Source organism: Patiria miniata, unplaced genomic scaffold (assembly GCF_015706575.1).
Source record: "Patiria miniata isolate m_02_andy unplaced genomic scaffold, ASM1570657v1 HiC_scaffold_13, whole genome shotgun sequence".
NCBI classification, from domain to species: Eukaryota; Metazoa; Echinodermata; class Asteroidea; order Valvatida; family Asterinidae; genus Patiria; species Patiria miniata.
This window is the reverse complement of record NW_024037051.1, coordinates 13,950,420-13,972,169: the sequence shown is the minus strand read 5'-3', so window position 1 is coordinate 13,972,169 and position 21,750 is coordinate 13,950,420. Positions and strand designations below refer to the sequence as shown.

The 21,750-nt window shown below is 41.7% G+C and overlaps 1 protein-coding gene across 2 annotated transcripts in view; it reads right to left on the bottom strand.

Annotated features, from left to right (window-relative positions):
• Window positions 1–3,863: 3,863 nt before the first annotated feature.
• Window positions 3,864–21,750, bottom strand: part of LOC119721360 (rho GDP-dissociation inhibitor 1-like) — a 40,730-nt gene continuing 22,843 nt past the window's right edge. Inside the window, exons 2-7 of one of the 2 annotated variants that reach the window (XM_038191407.1) lie at window positions 18,689–18,772; window positions 16,972–17,148; window positions 16,301–16,381; window positions 12,849–12,925; window positions 7,684–7,747; window positions 3,864–5,017 (exon numbers count right to left, since the gene is read on the bottom strand). In XM_038191407.1, the coding sequence (XP_038047335.1) occupies window positions 4,821–5,017; window positions 7,684–7,747; window positions 12,849–12,925; window positions 16,301–16,381; window positions 16,972–17,148; window positions 18,689–18,755 (663 nt within the window). In that variant the 5' untranslated portion in view covers window positions 18,756–18,772 and the 3' untranslated portion in view covers window positions 3,864–4,820. The remainder of the gene's footprint in view (window positions 5,018–7,683; window positions 7,748–12,848; window positions 12,926–16,300; window positions 16,382–16,971; window positions 17,149–18,688; window positions 18,773–21,750) is intronic. The other variant, XM_038191408.1, reaches the window with a different exon arrangement.

The window sequence follows — 21,750 nt, the reverse complement described above, 5'->3', positions numbered from 1 at the left end:
ACGAAGGGACTCGAACCCTCAATCTTCCGTTGTAGTATAATGTAGGAAAATCTGTAAAACGTATCTGTTTTGTAAATTTTCAACTCCCGTCAGTTGCTCAAATCAGGCTCCGTTTCGAATTCACGTACGAAGGATCGAAATGCATATCATTCGACGCTCAAAACATGCTTTATACATAGGTCATGATAAATTACCCAGAATGCCATCCCCACTTCCCTCACAACATTCTGTGAAGCTCATCTGCCCTTCCCAGCGCCCTGTTTTCAGGGCAGGGGGTACGAGCGAATAATCGACGCTCAAAATTGTGTCCACATGGTCCGCAATGAAACAGAAATCACATCCGGTATGGAACGTGTGCATTTCTATGGGTAGTTTTCGGATAATATTTTCGCACATTGTCTAACTGCGGTTTTGAACAGCTGCCGCCAGATGCTTGATACATATGTCATATATAGGCCAATTCCTTCACAAGATTCTGTGAGGCGTCCTGTTTGCAGGGTGGGGGTACGAGCGAACCCGTGCGACGGTCTACTACGCATGCGCATTTACCCTGTGCGTGAATCCTCGCGCGCACTTGGTAAACAGCAAAAAATAACATCTGGCACGTGTTGATGAATTGACCAGTGAGAGTTCGGCTCTCAATCATGAATATGTATGAGGTATAGTAATACGCGATATCGTGCCCGGCAGTTGTTGCATTACAAAACACTGCATTCGAATTGACCAATCAAATCGTTTAGTCCTGATTTAGGAATGAAATGACGTCACGATTTAGTAAAGTTGACTCCGATTGGCTGGCGCACGGCTTGCATAAATTTAAATGTCAGGAGATGTCAGACGTTGTACAGGATTTGGCTCCGTGGATAACGGGTGATACTCAGATTAGTTTCAAAGGGACCGATGTCGAATATGCCATACTTTAATATGTTAACCAACGTCAGGTGAATATACGTTGGCCCAACATCGGTCAATGTTGGAACAGTCGCAGTCGGCTTGCAGACGTATGCGGATATGCCGACGCTGGCGGTCCATTAAAGTCGACCCGACATCGTTGTTCTGTCGTTGGTAAAAAGTGTATAATCGACGACTTTTTTTCCCGGCCTGCCAACGTTGTGTAAACTTACAATCGGAATGGTACGCCAACAGTCTGCATCATGGGCGTCAATCCCCCACTTACAATATCAAATGTTTGAAACAAGTGTTCGCCTTTTGCAGACCGTAGAACCCTCATTTTGAGCATTGGTGATTGGTCACTGCTCGCGAGCACGGTGCTGTATTGACACACACAACATGTATCGTACAAAGTACATTGACCAAGCGACAGGAAATGTGTATTTTTACACTCTTAAAACTACTTAGTCAAAATATTGACTGGTTTTCCTAGTTATTGAAAATTGACTGTAGGAATTTAATTAAACATGCAAAGTTTCATACTGAAAAGTAGTTGGGTTCGACTCCAAATTCAGTTATTTGCATAACTATTTTTCCCCATATTAATACTGACTGGAAATATCTAGTCAGATTGCCTGATTTTCAGTTGCACCCAGCTGACCCTGAATAGCTAGTCGAATTTCACTGGTTTCTAGTCGAAACTGACTAATGTTTTTTTAGAGTGTACTCCGTAGGGTGCGCTGTAAACACCCGGGGTTTTATCGTCTTTTCTCGCTAACGGTAAGACATTAGGTTGGTTTCTTTTGAACAAGATGTTCGAATTAGGATAAGTAAACGACCCAAAACAGTTTTCCAGGGATTTCAGGACCTACAGGGCCCTCTTAAGCGCCTGCCCAGAACCCCACGTCTATAGCTCAGAATATAGCTGATTCAATGACTTCAACCTCGAAAATGTGGTTTAAATGATTGTCTTTTGCAAAAAAAAAAAAAAAGTGGTCAGAAATTGCCTCAGATCGCACCACGGAGAGTGTCTAGAATCAAATTTTTCGCGGCACTTGGCCCCGAACCCCCCCCCCCCACGCTGTAGGGGCTTCGCGCTTCGCGCTCGCATTAGTTCTGATCATGGTATATCCCCAACTTTTAAGAAGCGATTGACGCCCCTGATCTGTTTTTAGTTCCGCGGTATATTATTGCCGACTTTGACGATCTGTCGGGTGTGTATATATTTTGATGTCGACGATCGGTCGGGTGTATATATGTTTTAATGTCGGCCTGCCAACGTTGTACTTACGTTAATTAAAGACGTCGCATGCAAACATTTTGCTGACGTCGGCCTGGCCTGCCCGTTCTGGCTAACACTTGGTGATCGGTAATGACGCTGGCCGGCCGACAGCTGCCGGTGACGACGGTAAACAGTTTCGAGGACAGCCTTCCAACGTACGTTAATTGTGCCGACACTGACGATCAGTTTGTATTTTGAGGTTGGCCTGCCAACGTTGTTCAATATAGTTAGTAAAAAGTCTGTAGGCCTAATTTTCGACGTCGGCCTGCTATTATAATATGCCATCGTTGACGATCGGTTCGTATACTATTATGAGGTTGATTTGCCAACGTTGTTGTTCAGAAGTTATTAGTAATATTTGACGTCGGCTGTCAACATTGTTCAGACGAAACAGTTGCATGTATTCGACGTTGGCCAAACGTCAAAAATTGGTCGGGCCGACGTTACAATGCGTCGTATGTATGAGCGTAGTTGGCAGGATGGGGGGATACGTCGCCTAAAGTTGGCGAAATAATGTTGCGCCAACTTGTTTTTTGTTAATCCAACGTTGATGGCCCAACGTCCAGAAGAATTGCCGAACCAACATATCCAACGTTTAATATTTCGCCAGACCAACGGTCTGACAGTCGCGAAGCCAACGGTCAACGTTGACCACGGTAAGCGGGTCAGTTCTCGTAGGGTAGACCATAATTAAACCCGCCACTATCAGCATCGATAATGTAGGGGCGGGGTGTTGCTGTTTGTGCACCAAACTAGCGTCCCCAACTAACAGATTTTAAACAGATGTTTGCAGACCTTATATGGAACAAATTAAAACACTCTTTCACAAAAAGATATAAGCATTATTTATTTATTTATCTATCCATTCCTGTACCAAACTAAAACATGATTACGAGTATAAGGTAGACATTGACTTTCGTTTCATTTGCGACTGCATCCAATTAAGTCATATAGGCTAATCTAACAGAAGAGGCATAGAAAACTTGAATCCAGTTGAAATTATTTTCAAAACTAAAAGGCCCAATATGGATAACTTGATAAAAAAAGTATGACAGTTTTGTAAGTTGTTTTTGTCAAGCGCACGATGGTGATTTTCCCTGTATAGAGCCTTGTGTAACATAGGCTTTTGTAGTTTTAAATATCATTGGATAACTTGCAGGTGCTGATTGGATTTCGTGCTGAACTTAGTCAGCACTTTGAAAATGGAATGTTCGACTTTTTTTCAACTTGGTTAAAGTTCAATGACGGGAAGCACGAGGTTTCTTTAAACAAACCAAACAAAACACCCATGAAAGTTGAAGTGCTACTCATTTGCTACTCACTACCGACCCTAACCGACTAGTTCCTGAGTATGGTAAACTATATAGAATCAAGATTACTTTCTATATAGACATGGTAGACAAAGTATCAATGTGGAATGATTCTACATTGTACCTGATATTGATTCAAAACTAACCTAGTGAAATATATAACATTACCATTTGTGTGCAGAATGCAAATGGCTTATAGACAATGACCATTAACAGACTTCTTTGAAAGGGCTTCAGGAAAATCAATACGCATGCCTCTGGCCCACTTCCAAGGTATAGGGGGCTTCGCCAATCCAAAATGGAAACTACTACATTGTTAAAGTACACAGATGCTTTCAAATAACGTGTCATTTTGGTCCTCGTTTGTTGCCCTCATCTTGATATTTATGCCAACATGGGCTGATCGTTATTTGATGAGGTAATGTATTCCATGCTTTCATTAAAGAAACTACATTCTAGTGCTGACAAAAAAAGCTTGCCGGGTGGTAGGCATGCAACTGTTGTAATACTGGTGGCTTTATGTTACCAGGTTCCCAAAGCGCTTGGTCAAAATCTCCATGAATTAGATGACAACATAGAAGACACCAGATCACTACTATGGCAAACAAGCCATACATCATTGCGGAAATATAACATCATATTATGCACCTAAAGCAAAACCATATATTAAACCAAACCTTTAATAATTAAAATATAACAACAGAAAATATCTATATCTATGGCAAAATAGTCTAATTACAGCCTGAGGCAGGCTGCAAAGATAAAATAAAGCCTGCTATACAACTAACATGTATCATTTATTCCCAAAAGTAACTTAATAAGCGATTACAACAAATAGCATCATCAAAATGTATTTCCTAATAAATGCGTTGTTTTATAGACTTCCACAAAATGAAAGAGTTGTACAAGTTGCTCTGATAAAATGAGAAAAGGCAATGTTCATACAAAACAAGTATACGTCATTTGTTTTGTTCTGTACATAGATGATGGCATCCATATACATGTACACATTTTTTTTGGGGGGGGGAAACATGCAGTTCCTTTTTCTGAGAGACTAAAAAAAAGTCATCATTGGCAATGCTGATGACTAATGCCACAATTAATTCCTTCAAAAAAAAAGTGCCACTTTGGGAAAAAAATCAATTACATATTCATTGTATATGTTGTGGCATACATTTAACTAACATAATCCCTATACTTGCTGAACCATGATAACATAAATTTAATTAAGAATTTCACATTCATGATGTACCCCTTCAAACACCAACAGCATCATCTACAAGTAAACCGCACTTCCAGTAGACCAATTTCCTTTGTAGGAAATCATCACTATAATCTTATTCCCAATCTCTCTTAACGGAGAAACTCCACTCCCACTCCAAGTAGATATTCTTGTCATCGTCTGTGAATTTACTCTTGACAATATAGTCACCACGGCCTAACAAACCCGCGGGTAACTCATCCACGGGACTCTGGAAGATGTGCTCCTCCGTTTTGGGTCTGTAACTCCCAACCATAAAATTGGCCTTGTCCACTGCAAAGAACAAGTGGTTGATTGGGGTTATGCCAGAGTTGTAATGACTCGACTCGAGTCCGACTCAAGTCACAATTTTTGGTGACTCGAGTCCCTAAGGGCAAATGACTCGACTCGACTGAGTCCCTCATCAGAATGACTCGACTCGAGGAAGGCTATTGAGACTCGAATCCCAAAAACATAAGCAAAACTTTGCGAAAAATATTTGCAATGACTTACGCCGGTGCCGGTTTTTTTCACGTCACGTTAGAATGTTCGCGAATAATGTATACATATTACATACGTGGTTTGATCAGTGTCCCCATTAGTTGAATGACGATCAGCTGGCACCCCCTTAGCAGTAGCCCGAATGTAAAATTTAAAAGGCTAAAAAAAATGACTTTCACTCTTGTGTTTATTGATTGTATAGTGCTCAAATATCTGTGACTCGAATTAACTAGAGCTAAATACTTGACTCGACTCGACTCGACTCGACTCGTCCACACACTGTGACTCGACTCGACTCAATTCGACCGTCTTGACCTAATGACTTGACTCGACTCGAGTCACTTCTTTAAAATGACTCAACTCGACTCGAGTCACTAAAATCAGTGACTCATTACAACTCTGGCTTATGCAGGGTGAGTCAAAAAAAGCGGAATCCAACCCCCCCCCCAAAAAAATTATGAAATTGCATAATCCGTTCGTAGAATAGGCCTATATCACCATTTAAACGCAATGACCCTAAAAAGCGTTTCGTCCAAAAAGAGAGAGCAATATATTGTGTCCTGTTTGGAACAACAAAGATAATGACACGGAATACCTGTTTTAACAACTGTCAACAACTTTAGTACACAATATCTTTACTAACAACCCTGCTTAGGCAAACAATATCACTTCTACAATCCACTTTAAAATAAAACAAAGAAGACGGGCCTTCAAAAGAGCTTTGTTTAATATTTTTGAGTTTTAAATTAAGGTTTTATCGCTGAGGATGTTTGAAGACAATTGTGACGACTATTCTTGAAATCGCATTTTAAGTTTTAGGATCACCGTATTTAAATGGTAATATTCTTTGAAAGGTTCGAGCAATTTCAGTACTTTTTTAAATCTAAAATTGCCTTCTATGAAATTAGCTTTACAGTCATTATTAGTTTCGGTGCTACATACTTTTTAAAATATAAAATATGTTTTTGGGGGCTGGCGTTCCGCTTTTTTTTTTACTCAAACTGTACATGTTATTTGCATTTCCTGGATTTGAGGAGCCAGCCAACCGACCGACCGACTGACCAAGGGCGGATCCAGAACACAATTTTTTGGGGGGCCAAAAAAATTTTGGTCCCCAAAAAAGTGGGTCCAAACAATTACGGCGTGGGGGGCGGAGGTCATGCTCCCTGCCCCCCCCCCCCTTCTCCAAAAAAGTGCTCATATTTTTTTAAAGCGCAGTCGTAAAAAGGCATCCACTGCGTACACCACCACGTTTTGCTCGAAAATAAATTGGACAAAGTACACACAGAGCGTCTAAAATCCCCCCTAAAAAAATCGGGGCCCTTAAGCGGGCACCGAAACCCACGCCGTAAAATTTTGGACCCAGTTTTTGGGTGAAGAAGATTTCCTGCCCCTCCCAAAAAAAGTTGTTCTGGATCCGCCCTTGTATGGGACTTCGAAATAGACCAGTTTCCTAACAAATTCAAACTCTTGCACACATGCGCATCGATAGACCGGAAGGTAAAATGTAAAAATGTCTCTAAAATCGCCATAGGTATTACTTTTTGGTCTAAGTGGGGTTTCGGGGGTACATGACTCAGCAATTTGTAATGAAAATTTCAATCAATTTTTAGGTTGGGCACATTGTTTTTTTTGATATTTTGTGTTTCAATGTGGACGGTGTTAAATATTGCCAGAACATCCTTCTAGCCTATTTAAAATAGGCTAGAACTTAAAATTCAAGCATTTCTAGAAATTCCCTACACCCTATTTTGTTCTATCCATTTTCAGCATTAATTAAAGTAGATTTACAAGTGATCATGGATTTTGCATCCCTAAGCAATACCCTTAACTGCGATGGTTCCTCAGCACAAACAAAGAAAAGGCAGCTATTAATTAGGGCACCATGTCGCGTCACATTGAGCCTTTTTTTGGAGGGGGGGGGGTCCAGAAAAAAAGATGGTTGCCCTGTACTACGGGTGTTTTCTCACAAAAAGGCGCACCCATGCAGTGTTCTATTCAAGTTCAGTACACTACAAGTCCATTCACAAAAAATCACATATACATTTTAAAAATCTGGTCATACGTAGTAGAGGATGACTAATAACAAAAGAATGCATTAGTCAGAGGTCATTTCAACAGCTTGTGAAAGGCCTTGGGACTGGACTGGATATTATTATTATTATTATTTTTATGATTTATTCGACCAAAACAATACACAATGAACAAACACGGTATGAAAAACAAAAACTAAACAAAAATGTATGAAAGCTACGAAATACAAAATAAAACAAATAATCACAAAAGACGACACTTTATAAGTGTAAGTGTAAGTGTAGGGGCCACAAAAACAACGCATAATATGAAATGAAAACATCCGAAGACAATATATAAAAAGACGATATGTGGGTCATTGTGTGACTAAAATCAAAATGCAACACCGGGTGAGCGACAAATTGCATGTCCGTACATTCACTCACCTCTGATGCCTTTTCTGTAAACAGCTTCAAAATACCGCAGTCCAGAGACACCCTCACGTTGGACCTTTATTGGATACCGACCAAAAAAATAAAGACAACAATTATTCAAGAATCACGAAAAACCTTACTTTAAGTCTATTCTGTTCGGACCACACGCCTGAGTGCAGAAGTCATCATCATTATCATTCTCAACCGTTATCTGCCCACTGCAAGGTGAAGGCCTTCCCAAGCTGGCGAGGGCCTGTGCCGCTCTCATCCTTGATCTTCTGTATGCCTCCGCTAACGGAGATTAGCCTTCCCCATCTCTGGCAGCCAACCGCACCAGATTCCTCCGAGATGTTTTCTCCTTGCCCGATCGGGCTGCAGCCCCAAGCGACAGACCTGTCCAGTTGCGGATGTCAGCTATATACTGTCGCCATAGCCGGCCTCTCCGCCTCTTCCCTGGATGGTATCCAGCAATTATGTCCCAAGCCAAACCACCTGTCCTTCGCGCGTGGCCAAAGAAGCTGTTTCGTGGTTTTCATATTGGCGAGCAGGGTTCTTGTGGTGCTGAGCTCCTAGAGGATGCTGTCATTGGTCCGTTTGTCTCTCCCGGTAAAGCGGAGAATCCTGCGATAGACCCACATTTTAACAGCCCTAAGAGCGCGTTTCTCTGCAGCTCGTATATATAGTTCAGGACATGCCAGATGAGGGCACATACTATATGGAGTATGACTTTCCTGCTGACGCCTCTATCTTTCCAGATGGGCACCTCACCCAGTGTGCGCTTCTTTGCCATTGTTATTCTGCTCTTGATGTCTGTTGAGCAGACGCCGTTCGTTGTCTTGAGGGAACCCAGACATTTAACCTGTGCCACACGCTCGACCTCTGTATAGTGCTATCTATCCGTCTGTCTGTCTGTCCCGACAACAATTATTCAAGAATCACGAAAAACCTTACTTTAAGTCTATTCTGTTCGGACCACACGCCTGAGTGCAGAAGTCATCATCATTATCATTCTCAACCGTTATCTGCCCACTGCAAGGTGAAGGCCTTCCCAAGCTGGCGAGGGCCTGTGCCGCTCTCATACTTGATCTTCTGTATGCCTCCGCTAACGGAGATTAGCCTTCCCCGTCTCTGGCAGCCAACCGCACCAGATTCCTCCGAGATGTTTTCTCCTTGCCCGATCGGGCTGCAGCCCCAAGCGACAGACCTGTCCAGTTGCGGATGTCAGCTATATACTGTCGCCATGGCCGGCCTCTCCGCCTCTTCCCTGGATGGTATCCAGCAATTATGTCCCAAGCCAAACCACCTGTCCTTCGCGCGTGGCCAAAGAAGCTGTTTCGTGGTTTTCATATTGGCGAGCAGGGTTCTTGTGGTGCTGAGCTCCTAGAGGATGCTGTCATTGGTCCGTTTGTCTCTCCCGGTAAAGCGGAGAATCCTGCGATAGACCCACATTTTAACAGCCCTAAGAGCGCGTTTCTCTGCAGCTCGTATATATAGTTCAGGACATGCCAGATGAGGGCACATACTATATGGAGTATGACTTTCCTGCTGACGCCTCTATCTTTCCAGATGGGCACCTCACCCAGTGTGCGCTTCTTTGCCATTGTTATTCTGCTCTTGATGTCTGTTGAGCAGACGCCGTTCGTTGTCTTGAGGGAACCCAGACATTTAACCTGTGCCACACGCTCGACCTCTGTATAGTGCTATCTATCCGTCTGTCTGTCTGTCCCGTCTGTCCTGTCTGTCCTGTCTGTCCTGTCTGTAACATGTACTTCAGGTTTGGCAACACTACTTGAAGACTACTCGAAGATATCTGGAGCCAGGTAAATGCGCAACTTTTGGGTATAATCAGTGGCATAGCCAGGAATTTTTCAGTGGGGGGGGGGGGGGGGCGCTGGGGGGGGGGGGGCTGGAACATTTCATGGGGGGCGTCATGTAGATCAATGATAATGTTTTTTAGAAACTCAAAATCTCAGTGGGGGCGACTGGGGGGCGACAAGGTTTCATGGGGGGCTGTCGCCCCCCCCCCCCCCCATGGCTACGCCACTGGGTATAATAGTAGCATTTTTGGATCGTTACTACGTCCTCATAATTATTCAGTAACTTATATGCTTTAGAAATATGTTAATAAAGTAAGGCTGTGCAAGTAGAATCAACTTTTTTTTTCAAAATAAAAAAAACCAAATATACCCAAATATGAGGGCAAATATGGGGGAAAATACGGATGGTATTAACATTGCAAATACGTGAACTGACTCTCTTGGTCTCCATTGCACAGCTTTGTCCATCTGTTGTCATTTGTTCAGTCCACAACATGCCCTGCCCGCTTCCATTTTCTCTTCATCATCTTCTATGATGTCTTGTACTGTGTTTGCTCGCTTATCCAGTGACACGTTTTATTTTGTCCTTTTAGCTTCTTTGTTTTGTTTGGATCATTATTACACGACAAATCAAAACTTTTAATTATAAGTCTTTTTTTAATGAATTGATGTATCTTCACAGACCTTTACATAGTTTCAAAAATATCAAACCCGTAAAATATGCAACTTACAAAAGATAACATCATCATGGCTGCCAGGACATCAGAAAAAAAACAGCTTGGCAGTCTTGCAAACCCCCCACAACACACTGCAAATAGGTTAAATATTTAAGTTACTTTTTCTCAAAATGTCCTTATAAAGTGAGATACATCAATTTACCGAAATAGGGCGTTGCGGCACTGAAGAGTTTATGCAATATTGTACACAATTGTCTTATTTGACTCCTTTTTGAATATTGATCTTTTCGCTTTCGGTGTAAAGTCTTTTGGATGATATTCCCTATAGATTTTCTTAATAATCTGTATATAACTTTGATGTATTCTAATGCCTTCTAATGCCTCCTGTTGCCTCTTTGATGTCACTTTGATGCCAAATGGCTAGTGATGACTTAAATCTGATGCCTAATACTGAGGACTCTTTGATGCCTCAATGCTCGATGGTCATTCATGACTTCTATTGCCTTACTTGTGCCTCTTTGATGCCCCTTTGATGCCTGATGGCTAGAGATGACTTTAGTCTGATGCCTTGCTGGTGCCTCATTTATGCCTCAATGCTCGCTGGTCAGTCGTGACTTCTGATACCTTCCTCGTGATCTTTGATGCCACTTTTATGCCTGATGGTCTGCCATGACCACGAATGCCTTGCTGGTGCCTCATCCATGCCCCTTTGATGCCTGATGGCTAGTTATGACCTAATTTCGTTGCCTTGCTGAGGCCTCTTGGATGCCTCAATGTTCGATGGTCAGTCGTAGCTTCTAATGCCTTCCTGGTGCTTCTTTGAGGTCTGATGGCTAGTGATGACTTAACTCTGATGCCTTGGTGATGCCTCTTTGATGCCTCAATGCTCGATGGTCAGTCATAACTTATGATGCCTTCGTGATGCCTTCGTGATGCCTTGCTGATGCCTGATGGTCTGTCATGACCTCGAATGCCTTCCTGGTGCCTCATTGATGCCACTTTGATGCCTGATGGCTAGTGATGACTTAACGCTAATGTGTTGTTGATGCCTCTTTGATGCGTCAATGCTAGATTGTCAGTCATAATATCTAATACCTGGTTCCTCTTTAATTGATGCCCCTTGGATGCCTGATAGCTAGTGATGACATACTTCTGATGCCTTGCTGATGCCTCTTGGATGACTCAACGCTCGATGGTTAGTCATGACTTCTGCTGCCTTTATGCTGCCTTCCTGGTGCCTCTTTGATACACCTTTGATGCCTGATGGCAAGTGATGACTTAATTCTGATGCCTTGCTGATCGATGCCTCTTTAATGCCTCAATTCCTCGATGTTCAGTCATAACTTTTAATGATTTCCGGATGCCTCTTTGATGCCCCTTTGATGCCTGATGGCTAGTGATGACATAATTTTGATGCCTTGCTGCTGCCTCGTTGATGCCTCAATGCTCGAAGGCCAGTCAGGTTTTATGATGCCTCTTTATTCCTCAGTGCTCGATGGTCAGTCATGACTAATGATGCCCTCCCTGATGCCTCTTTGATGCCCCTTTGATGCCTGACAGTCAGTGATGACTTCTGATGCCTGTTTGATGCCCGTTTGATGCCTGTTTGATACCTGCCTGTGATGCTTGATGCTCAGTGATGACTTTTGATGCCTTCCCAATACCTTATATTGATGCCTAAACAATGCCGTGAGCTTCAGATGAACATCAGCAGTCATAATTTTTACATCAATGATATGTTTCTTGATGACTGATGAATGTACGCCTTTAATGTTTTTCTTTATAAACTTTGCTCAAATTGCTACTCTTTTGATGTCCAATGATGCCTAAAAGAATGTGATGCCTTTTTGATGACCATTTGATGCCTGTTCGATGGCAATGCAGCTAATTCATGGCAAGTGCAGCCAAGCCGCCTGAAAGGTAAAGGGCGTTATCTCGGCATTGGGAGTTAAAGGAAATACACAACATTTTCTTTTGCTGTACTTTTCAGAAAGGATGTAGTTGGGCGGAGTATATTGCAGCAAATATCGTCATTGAACTGACCTGTTAAAGTTTGTGTTAATACATTGATGCTGAAAGAAAGAAAAATACCGAAAGCTGTTCTTGTAGTCTAGTTGCCTGACCTTACGAAAGGGGGAATTGTCAGGTCAGGGAACTGAATCAGCTGGTCTCCACCCGTTCACGGATGTGTAACTTCAAACAAAATGTGGACTTATTAAACTTGGTAAAATGGGGGCAGTATTTGAATCAAAAAAGTATTTTTTTTTCCAATGATGGTCAGTACTAAAAAACCCCACTTTTCTTGAAAATGACAGCACACTTGCCATGATTTCACATGACGCATGGGCCATGGACTATTATTATTATTATTTTTTTATGTTGCAAATGATTAAGGTGTATATATTCCCTTTTAGAAAATTCCAAGCATGCCCCATGGTGTGCACATTAGCAAGGACATGATCCCCCAAATTTGTGGTTGGTGTGTTTTCCATGATTCAATATTTCAAACGCAGGCTCCGAAATGATAGAATCTACTCACCTTGAATTTGATTTTATTAATCCTAAATTTGATTTGAATCTTCATGCTACGCACAATAGCGCGATCCATAATGTGGCTGTTGCATTTCCATTGATGCAATTTTTGAAAGGCAGGCACTGACAATATAAATTAGAATCAACTCACCCTGAATATGAGTTTAATCCTGTACTCGGCGCCTTCCTTAACCACAAATGGGTTATGCTTGAATTGAGAAAGATCACCTTTGAACAAAGCAAAGAGGATGAAAAAAGTGTGACAATCCAAGTGAAAATTTGGAAACCAAAACAATTTCAAAAGAAGACAACCTTGAGTTTAAAGCCACATAGCATCACTATTATGTGTTGTTATTTTATGAAATGGACCAATTTAAAGGATGTTAATTAATAGCAGAAATCGTTCGATTCCGAGCTATCAAATCCTTTGTGAACACCGTGCTGCAAAAAAACAGATCAACCCATCCCCTAACAAAACCCACTGTACATTTTCAACCGGCAAAATGCAGCTCGTAGAATTTGTTGTACATAGAACCCATAGGTCACAGGAAGTGCCTGAGTACCCGAGAAATTGTTTATTGCGATCATGCCAAGGCTAAGTCCTAACCAGTGGCGTAACTATAGGGTTAAACCTCTAGGCAGGCACCTGCGGGTCCACTATTTTTTTAAGGGGGGACTGAAGTAAGAATATGGTTAACTGCTTTTTTGTTAAAAAAATTTTTGGGGGAGGGGGAGGGTTGTTAAAAAAATTATGGCTGTTAGGAAGTTATTTAGGCACCTTTTTCACATACAAAGTGTTACATGTAATGTTAGTTTCTTTTTTTAAGGCAGAGAAGTAAGGTTCATTTTGTTATGCGAATAGCCTAGGGGTTGGCTTTTAGTATTGTTTTTGTTGATGTCGGGGGGCAACATGGGACACTCGCACATCCATGCTGAAATGTAGACCCTTTTTTATCCCGGACATTTTTGGCATCCGTAATATCAGAAAATGGTGGGGGAGCATTTTTTCAGGGTGCATTGTAATGCATTTGTCGTTCGTGTCCTCGCTATACCAATTTTGGGAATATAGTTACAAACAAAATATTATATATTTACCAACGTGGACAGACTGCATTGTAAGATACCTACCATTACGTGAGTTACCAATATTAATATCCCTCTTTTTTTTTTTTTTTGGGGGGGGGGGTAATTGAACTGGTAGCTTGCACATGACACCCGACACCCGACCGACACCCGGGTGTCGGTCACTTCGCCGACAACCACTTCGCCGTACATGGGGCAGTGTGGTGCAACTTTCATAATTGTTTTGCCTTGTCCTTTTCTGGTAGCGTGAGTTATGCCTACTAATGATAAAAAAATATTGCCAGACCAACAGAAGTTGGTTTTGTTGCTCTTTCAGTAGAATGTGCGCTTAATTTCAAAAGATTTTCTGTGAGAAAAATATTCCGAAGTACCATGGGTCCGAAGTCCCATTGGTCCGAAGTCCCATTGGTCCGAAACAGAATACTGTGGCGGAACCGATCCTGACACCATTTGTAGCGGAACCGGCGGGTGTTGGCGGGAACCCGAGGGGACTGGTCTGTTTTATCCCAGGACTCCAACCCACACCAATTATCCCACAAAAATATATATTAGCCTAACGAACGGGTGAGCGGCTACCCATACGAAAGGGGGGACAATTAACGAACGGTGGACTAAGCCTAGGGGCTGTTCGTTTGGTGGAGATTTACCACCGTTTTGTGATTGAGTAATTCATTGAATGTAATTAGAGCAAGACAAGTAGCGACGATAGGCCTCAAAGTGAACTCAGGTAACCCTCACAACAGACCTAGGTAACCCTCAGTGAACTTGGTAACCATCACAGTGAACCTAGTAACCCTCAAGGTGTGCCTGGGTAACCCTCACATAGACAGTTATTCCAAAGACGATTATCAATAGGACTTATTCAAGAATAGTTATAACAAGGGTCAACTGCAGTTACTGCACCCTTTGTAGTAAACTTAGCCTTAGGTAACCCTCACGTGGTCAACTGCACCACATGATTACAAACTTATACAAATATAATCCCTGTTATTATCACAGTTCCAATAACCCTCACACAGATTGAGCTGTCCCAATAACCCTCACAGAGGAAAGGTAACCCTCAACCCAATTTACACTATGAGCCCGATGTACATATAGCCCTCGCACAAGAAAGGTAACCCTCAACACGATTTATCGTCAGAGCAGGCTGTACTATGTAATCCAAATAACCCTCACACGATCTGAGCAGTCCTAATAAACCCTCTCAGGAAACCAGTAACCCTCACAGTGAGTTATACAATATAAACCTTACGTGCAATAAATCTCAAATGAAACAGGTAGCCTTCACAAGTGCTCAGAACACGGCAAAGAGTAAACTCGTTAGGCAAGCTAATCCAATGATTACGGCAATGATTGCTTCAGTCGTAAAACCCCACCGAATGGTGTCCAACCCACGACAAGCAATCTACCACCGAATCACAGTCTCACTAGCCTCTCAAACCAAGTTCTACAACTCCTTGCCCTTTTGTTCTAGCATTAATCAAGACACAATAATCAGTCTTAATTTCCCTACTAGATTTCATCTAAATCTTTGTCCCCAATTATCTTAGACATTCGACACTGAATAACAGACCTTGAGCTACAACTTCACTCAATATATATTACATAACACTTAGCTTACTGCTACCTAACCCGGAGCTACAGCTCCCGAACCCGGCCGCACCAGAGCGTCCACCGTCAGAGATGAGCTCCTACTCCCGACCGGGGAGTACGCAACAGCAACGAAGACCCCAGAAACGGCACCGCGACTTGACTGGTCCCTGAACCCCGAAGCTTGGCTTCTTGCAACTTGGCAACAGCACCAGAACGCGTTCCTACTACATTGACGTCATCTTGCGAACTCACGAGATGATCTCAGGACCCCACGCTAAAGCATGCTAATTCGCGCACAGCCTTCACAATACGCGTTGCTGATTGGTCACTGTTCACCATGAATTATTAATCTCCTGATCACGCAGAACAATTTATTGCTGATTGGTCCACGCGCACTTTGGCATTATAAGCACGCACCAAATGTCCCAGATCACGCGCATAAATAATTCCTAGGACTTAGACTCCTACACAAGTCTTCATATACATGTACCCCTGTTTCGTCACAATACTGTGTAGTTCCACTTGTTCAGGTTGACTGACCCTAACCCTAACCCTAATCCTATGGGGCGTCGGACCAATAGGACTTCGGATCAATGGGACTCCGGACCAATGGGACTTCGGATCAATGGGACTTCGGACCAATGGGACTTCGGACCAATGGGACTTCGGGCCAATGGGACGTCGGACCAATGGGACGTCGGACCAATGGGACGTTTATACCAATGGAACGTATAGACCAATGGGACTTCGGACCAATGGGACTTCGGACCAATGGGACTTCGGACCAATGGGACTTCGGACCAATGGGACTTCGGACTATAGAGACGTCCCCGAAAAATCTACCCTAAATGCTTTGAATGACAGCACAGAGTTTACGAAAGACCCCCTCTTAATATAACTGTGGAACTGCCCTGTTTTTGCGTTTACCTGTCAGATCCAGAACAGTTTCCTCGTGGTCTACTGGAGCAAATACCAAGGCCTTCAATAGTACATTTTGTCCGCCTTCATCTGAAATTTAAGAAATTAAAAAGGTCATCTAAAGTACATATATACGTATTTAACTGGCTTATCCATTTTGTGCCAGCAACAACAGAGATATAGCGCACAGCCGCACATAGGCGGGCGCTTTCGAATTAACATAAACCAAACAGGTGACGTCATCTTAAAGAAGATTTTAAGTTTTATATCTAGAGAACTACAAGTTCGATTGGGTTGAAACCTTGAAGGTACATGGACAGGGATGTGTTATAGACGAAAATTTAAATGAGATTATTATGACGTCATAATGTGATTTTTATTCAGATCTTTGAAATTTTGAAGATTATAATCATATCTCACGAACACAACATGCTCAACTCAAAATTGATAGTCACAACTATCAGCCCAATTGTGTTAGAAAGTTGTGACTCGTTATAATGTCATCCAAAACATGACTTTCTTTTTATATTTCGATCATTTACACGCATATACACTTCCACAGAAAAGCATAAACCAGTAACAAAATCATAACGCTGAAAGGTCCTATATATTCTGTTCTTAGACAGATATAGACTTTGTCTTGTTCTTCTTTTTTTTGTTTGAATGTATTTGCACAGTACCTAAAACATCTGCAGTGCTACCCAGTAGAGCTTCCTTGTACTTGACCAGACTTTCGTCATCGGCGTCACGTTCTTGAAGCGTCTGCAAGTCCACTTCTTTGGGCGGTGGGTAGTCGCGGGTAAGCTCTTCAGTACCCCTCTGAGCTGGCACGGCTTCTGGTTCATCTCCCCTGTTTACTGCACTCCGACAGGGAGAGACAGAATTAACTTTAACGCTTGTATTACATTATACTACATTTAAGAAGATTCCCTGCTGAAAATGATAATAAAAAGAACTTTCCGTGGTTTTGGGCAGTACCTTACAAAGAGTAGCAGTTGTTTTCTGCAGACTGACGCGGTACAGGGATGCATGGGTTAACACGTACCTTTTCCAGACATGGCGTTTCAGAGTTGGACTGTACCAAACTATTCCGAAGATTTAAATTACTACAAGCAAATGTCAATGTCTGAAATAGCAGAGACTACTTCCAACTACAACTGCCTGAAATTATACAAATGTATGTGCTATTTTTCGTGAACATTTCACAGACTTTCAGGAAGGAAGGAGGATTGTTTTGTTTTGTAACTTTTTTTAATGTTGTCCATCGTCTTTACACTGCTTAAGGATACATTTAAGGGTGTGCTTTAATTAACCGAGAACACACACTAACTCCGCATGGCAAAGAATTGCATATTTTAAAAGTTTACTCTATTTTCAAATATTTGCACATGTTTGGCAATGTGGCCATGACAAATCAAGGTAGGTCCGTGTGACCATGTGACACATTAGTGTGCACTGTAAACAAAACCCGTAAAAACACTATCCTTTTCCCGCATTGTTTACGGTTTATTACCGTTATTGCTTGAACCGTCACAAGAAAGAACGTGCTACGTGCATTTCCCGTAAAACTTGGTGACCTGACGCAGGCTGGGATTCACAATGCTTTGTATTCGTAACTTTTCAAAACCCCTCCCCTTTCAAACCCTCACAACCACCTAGTTTTTAAAGCTGTGATTCGTGTGCACTCACGCAAGGTTCGCTACGTGCTGATCATTGTACTGTGAAAGCCGTAATGCTTTAATATTGCGGAATTTGGAGAGCCAAACAGCTAATTCTGCGGTGTTGACCAGCAATAGGTTGACCCTTTCTGCGGGATTGGTAAAAAGTTGTAAATGAAAATTACAACTTACAGATGCAAGTTATGTTACAACTTAAAGATAATTTCATGTTATGTTTTCTCTAAGATGTTCGTCATATATTTTGTAACGCAAACTTGAATTGTACCTTTAATGTTATTTAATATAATACTTAATATGTCTCCGTCCTTTGAATATTTATGGTATGGCTGTTCTATACTCGTAAGCCATTAATACTCATTTACTGTGTTTGATGCTTAGAAGTATAAATAATTCGTCTGTTTTTGTGTAATGGCATGCTTAAAACAAGCTACAACACAATACAATTTTTGCTACCTCTACCAGTCTTTACATCTTAACCAAGACTGGTATTATTCCTCATTTCTGCCGTTATACGAGGAAATGCACGTGTTTGCGAATAGTTTAATTCCCAATCGTCTAGACAAAGCGCAGTTAGAGGATAAAGACGGGGTCAAAAAGACTGTGTGCCAAATGCCATGCTTGTATCATCAAAGGCACAATTCCCTCAAATACTTCCCTATCTGTCCCACTTTAAGTCTTACATAGGGTCTATCTTACAATCACATGAACATGTACATACCTTGAAGTGCCGTCGCGCATACACAGCTGAGGCACATCAAGAGAATCACACAGGCGTGTCCCTTCATTTCAAGTCTCTTCTGTTCTTTTTTAACGAAAAAAAAAATGGAGCAGTCATGTTGGAAAGACGTTTGTATTGATACACCGTGGAAGTGACCATGGGAAGTGAAAAGTCCCATCACCCATCTTTGGTTTAATTGTACACACGGATGTCGCTAGAGAAGGGGTGTTGGGTCCATCCACCCAATCAAACGGTTTGTCGGCAAAACTGTCGTCCTGACGGCAAATATACTTTAGTTTATTAGGTTGTGTATATAATACACGAGTGCCACTAGTGAGCGCAAATTTGCATCCTTGTGGAGACATTTCCACAATAGGGAACAAAAGATTGTATAGGTTTCCACAGGGCAATTTCTATAGATGAATAGGTCTCCACAAGGTTTTCACGAAGTAGATATATGGATTTTACCCCAAAACTAGGAATTTCCAAGGTGGGTTGATTTGTCGCAAATGGAAGAGTTTTAGAAAAGGGATATTAAGTCCGAATTTCAGCTAAGGAAATTAATTCTGGTTAAAATAAGAGCATTTTGGAACTTCACTTTCAAACTCAAAATCTTTACTACACGAGAACAAGGAAATTTCTCCACAAGGATACAAATTTGAGCGTGTGTGAAGGGGTGTGAGAACCCCCATCAATTGGTTTTGTCTGAAAAATTGTCGTCCTGTCGGTAACTATACTTTGGTTTGAGTACACACGAGTACCACTAGAAAAGGGTTGGGGTGAAATACATTTTGGCAAAATTGTCGTCCTGTCCAATATATGCTTTGACGAGTGGCGCAACCTATCATAATTGTTTGAAGATCGTTCGCTTTGAATAGTGCGGCCCGGGGGTAGACGCCATCCAACTTTTGGAGGCACTGATCGACATGCCCCAAAAGTTGGATGGTGTCCACCCCGGGCTAGCTTCCAGTACAGACGGCCTGTCGACAATTTTCTGTCAACACCCTCCATAAAAATTAACATTGGTAGGCGACGCCCTGTATTTGCAGGGGCCGTATCATAAGTCCGACGCCTCATAGGTCCGACGCCTCATAAGTCCGAAATTTCGGACTTATGAGGCGTCTGAGTTATGAGGCATAACATTTATTTATTCCGCCTCATAGGTCCGACGCCTCATAAGTCCGACGCCTCATAAGTCCGACAACGGAAAAACGAGGCGTTTAATTTGTCGGACTTACGAAGCGTCGGAGCTATGAGGCGTCGGACCTATGAGGCATCGGACTTAGGAAAAACTCTGAATGGGCATGATCTGATAGGGCAATATAGTCCAGGCAAAATACTGCATTTTTTGAGTGAACCTCAAACAAATTGCAACAGAATTTTTTTCACCACGGTGCATTTCTATAAGGTCCCTAAAATGACATACTAAAAGTCCAAAAAAATCCAAGTGGTGGAAATATGCCTAATTTGCATTAATCCAAAATGGCCGAATTTTTTTGGACTTTCACATTGATTTGGTCATATTTCTTATATTCGTTAGCTTTTTCAGGTACTTAAAACGACAATTGTAGTCCGTTTACATTGATTTCATAATTATTCTAGTCCTACGTAACTTTCAAGATCCCCATGTTTCCCAAATTTGCCATATGCCGTACAATAATTTTCATAAATGCAATATATTAATTTGCATAAATTAAAGTTAAAATTATGGCTGTCATGTGTGGACATGTCACAATTGAATTTTCCTGATAATCCAAGTTCAGTTATTTACTAAATATCACACCACAGTGCATTTCTATAAGGCCCCTAAAAGGTCCAAAAATCCAAGTGGTGGAAATATGCCTAATTTGCATAAATTCAAAATGGCCACTTAAACCATGATTGAGTGGTCGGGCACAACCCGACCACTGATTGGAGTTGTTACGATTAATCTTCTTTGAGTGGTCGGGCACAACCCGACCACTCTTTGGATTTGTTGCGATTAATCTTTCTTTCTTTCTTTCTTTCTTTTTCCGGACAATACTTCTCGGCGGGTTTTCTCTTAAACGGTATATGGTATGAACTTGTAACTTTCAATATATATCGACCCTCATCCGAAGTGGTGCATATTACTCTGACGTCATGATTATTTCATCAGGTGTCAAATTACAAGTGATTTTAACTGAACAAGTGACCAAATACTTTCACTTATAACTCTTGAACTAAATCATTGATGTTTGTATTCTGTAATCAGATAGACCATTAATCGCTAACTATTTTTTGCCGTGTACGTAAACTCGCTTGACCTTTACTTCCGGGTCTACCGGAAGGTCAAAGTTAAATGAATTCAAAATGAAGACGTGAGCCTGAAATCAAAACAAAGCAACATTTCTTCCGAACGGTTCACGGTATGATCACAAAACCTTGTGTGAACTTGTACCTTGTTACGAAGATGTTATAGTTTTTATTACGCCATCATGACGTCATCAGGTATCAAATTACAAGCGATTTAAGGGCAAATTTTGACAAAAAAGTTTGCGCATATCTTTTGAACTAAATAGAGTATCGTGTTCGTTTTTTCATGAGGTTGTAGACTATGCCGTGAGGAACATTTCTTGTCCCCAGACACAAAACCGCTTGACCTTTACTTCCGGTGTTACCTGAATATAGCTCAAAAGCGGAAGCATTTTACTGCAGACACATATATTATAAAAGTGTTTGGTGAAGAATGCCAGACACAAAAACAGTGTGATGGCGTCATCATCCGGAAGTCAAAGTCGTTTGACCTTTCCTTCCGGGGCTGCCAGAAGGTCAAAGTTAGGTGAATTCAAAATATAGAAATTAGCCTCAAATAAAAGGAAAACAAGATTTCTTTCCATAACCGATTGAAATCACGCCTCACCAGTTTACCTCTCATATCTGAATGCTGAAAATTAATATTTCCACAGCATGTAGCAACAACCTTTCCTGTCGTAAAGTCAGTGCAGAATTTTATTATGCCCATGCAAAAGAAAAAAACAACTAAAAAGCCATTTTATGTGATTAGCATATGTTGCATAAACTCCAACGACGTAAGAGGCTCC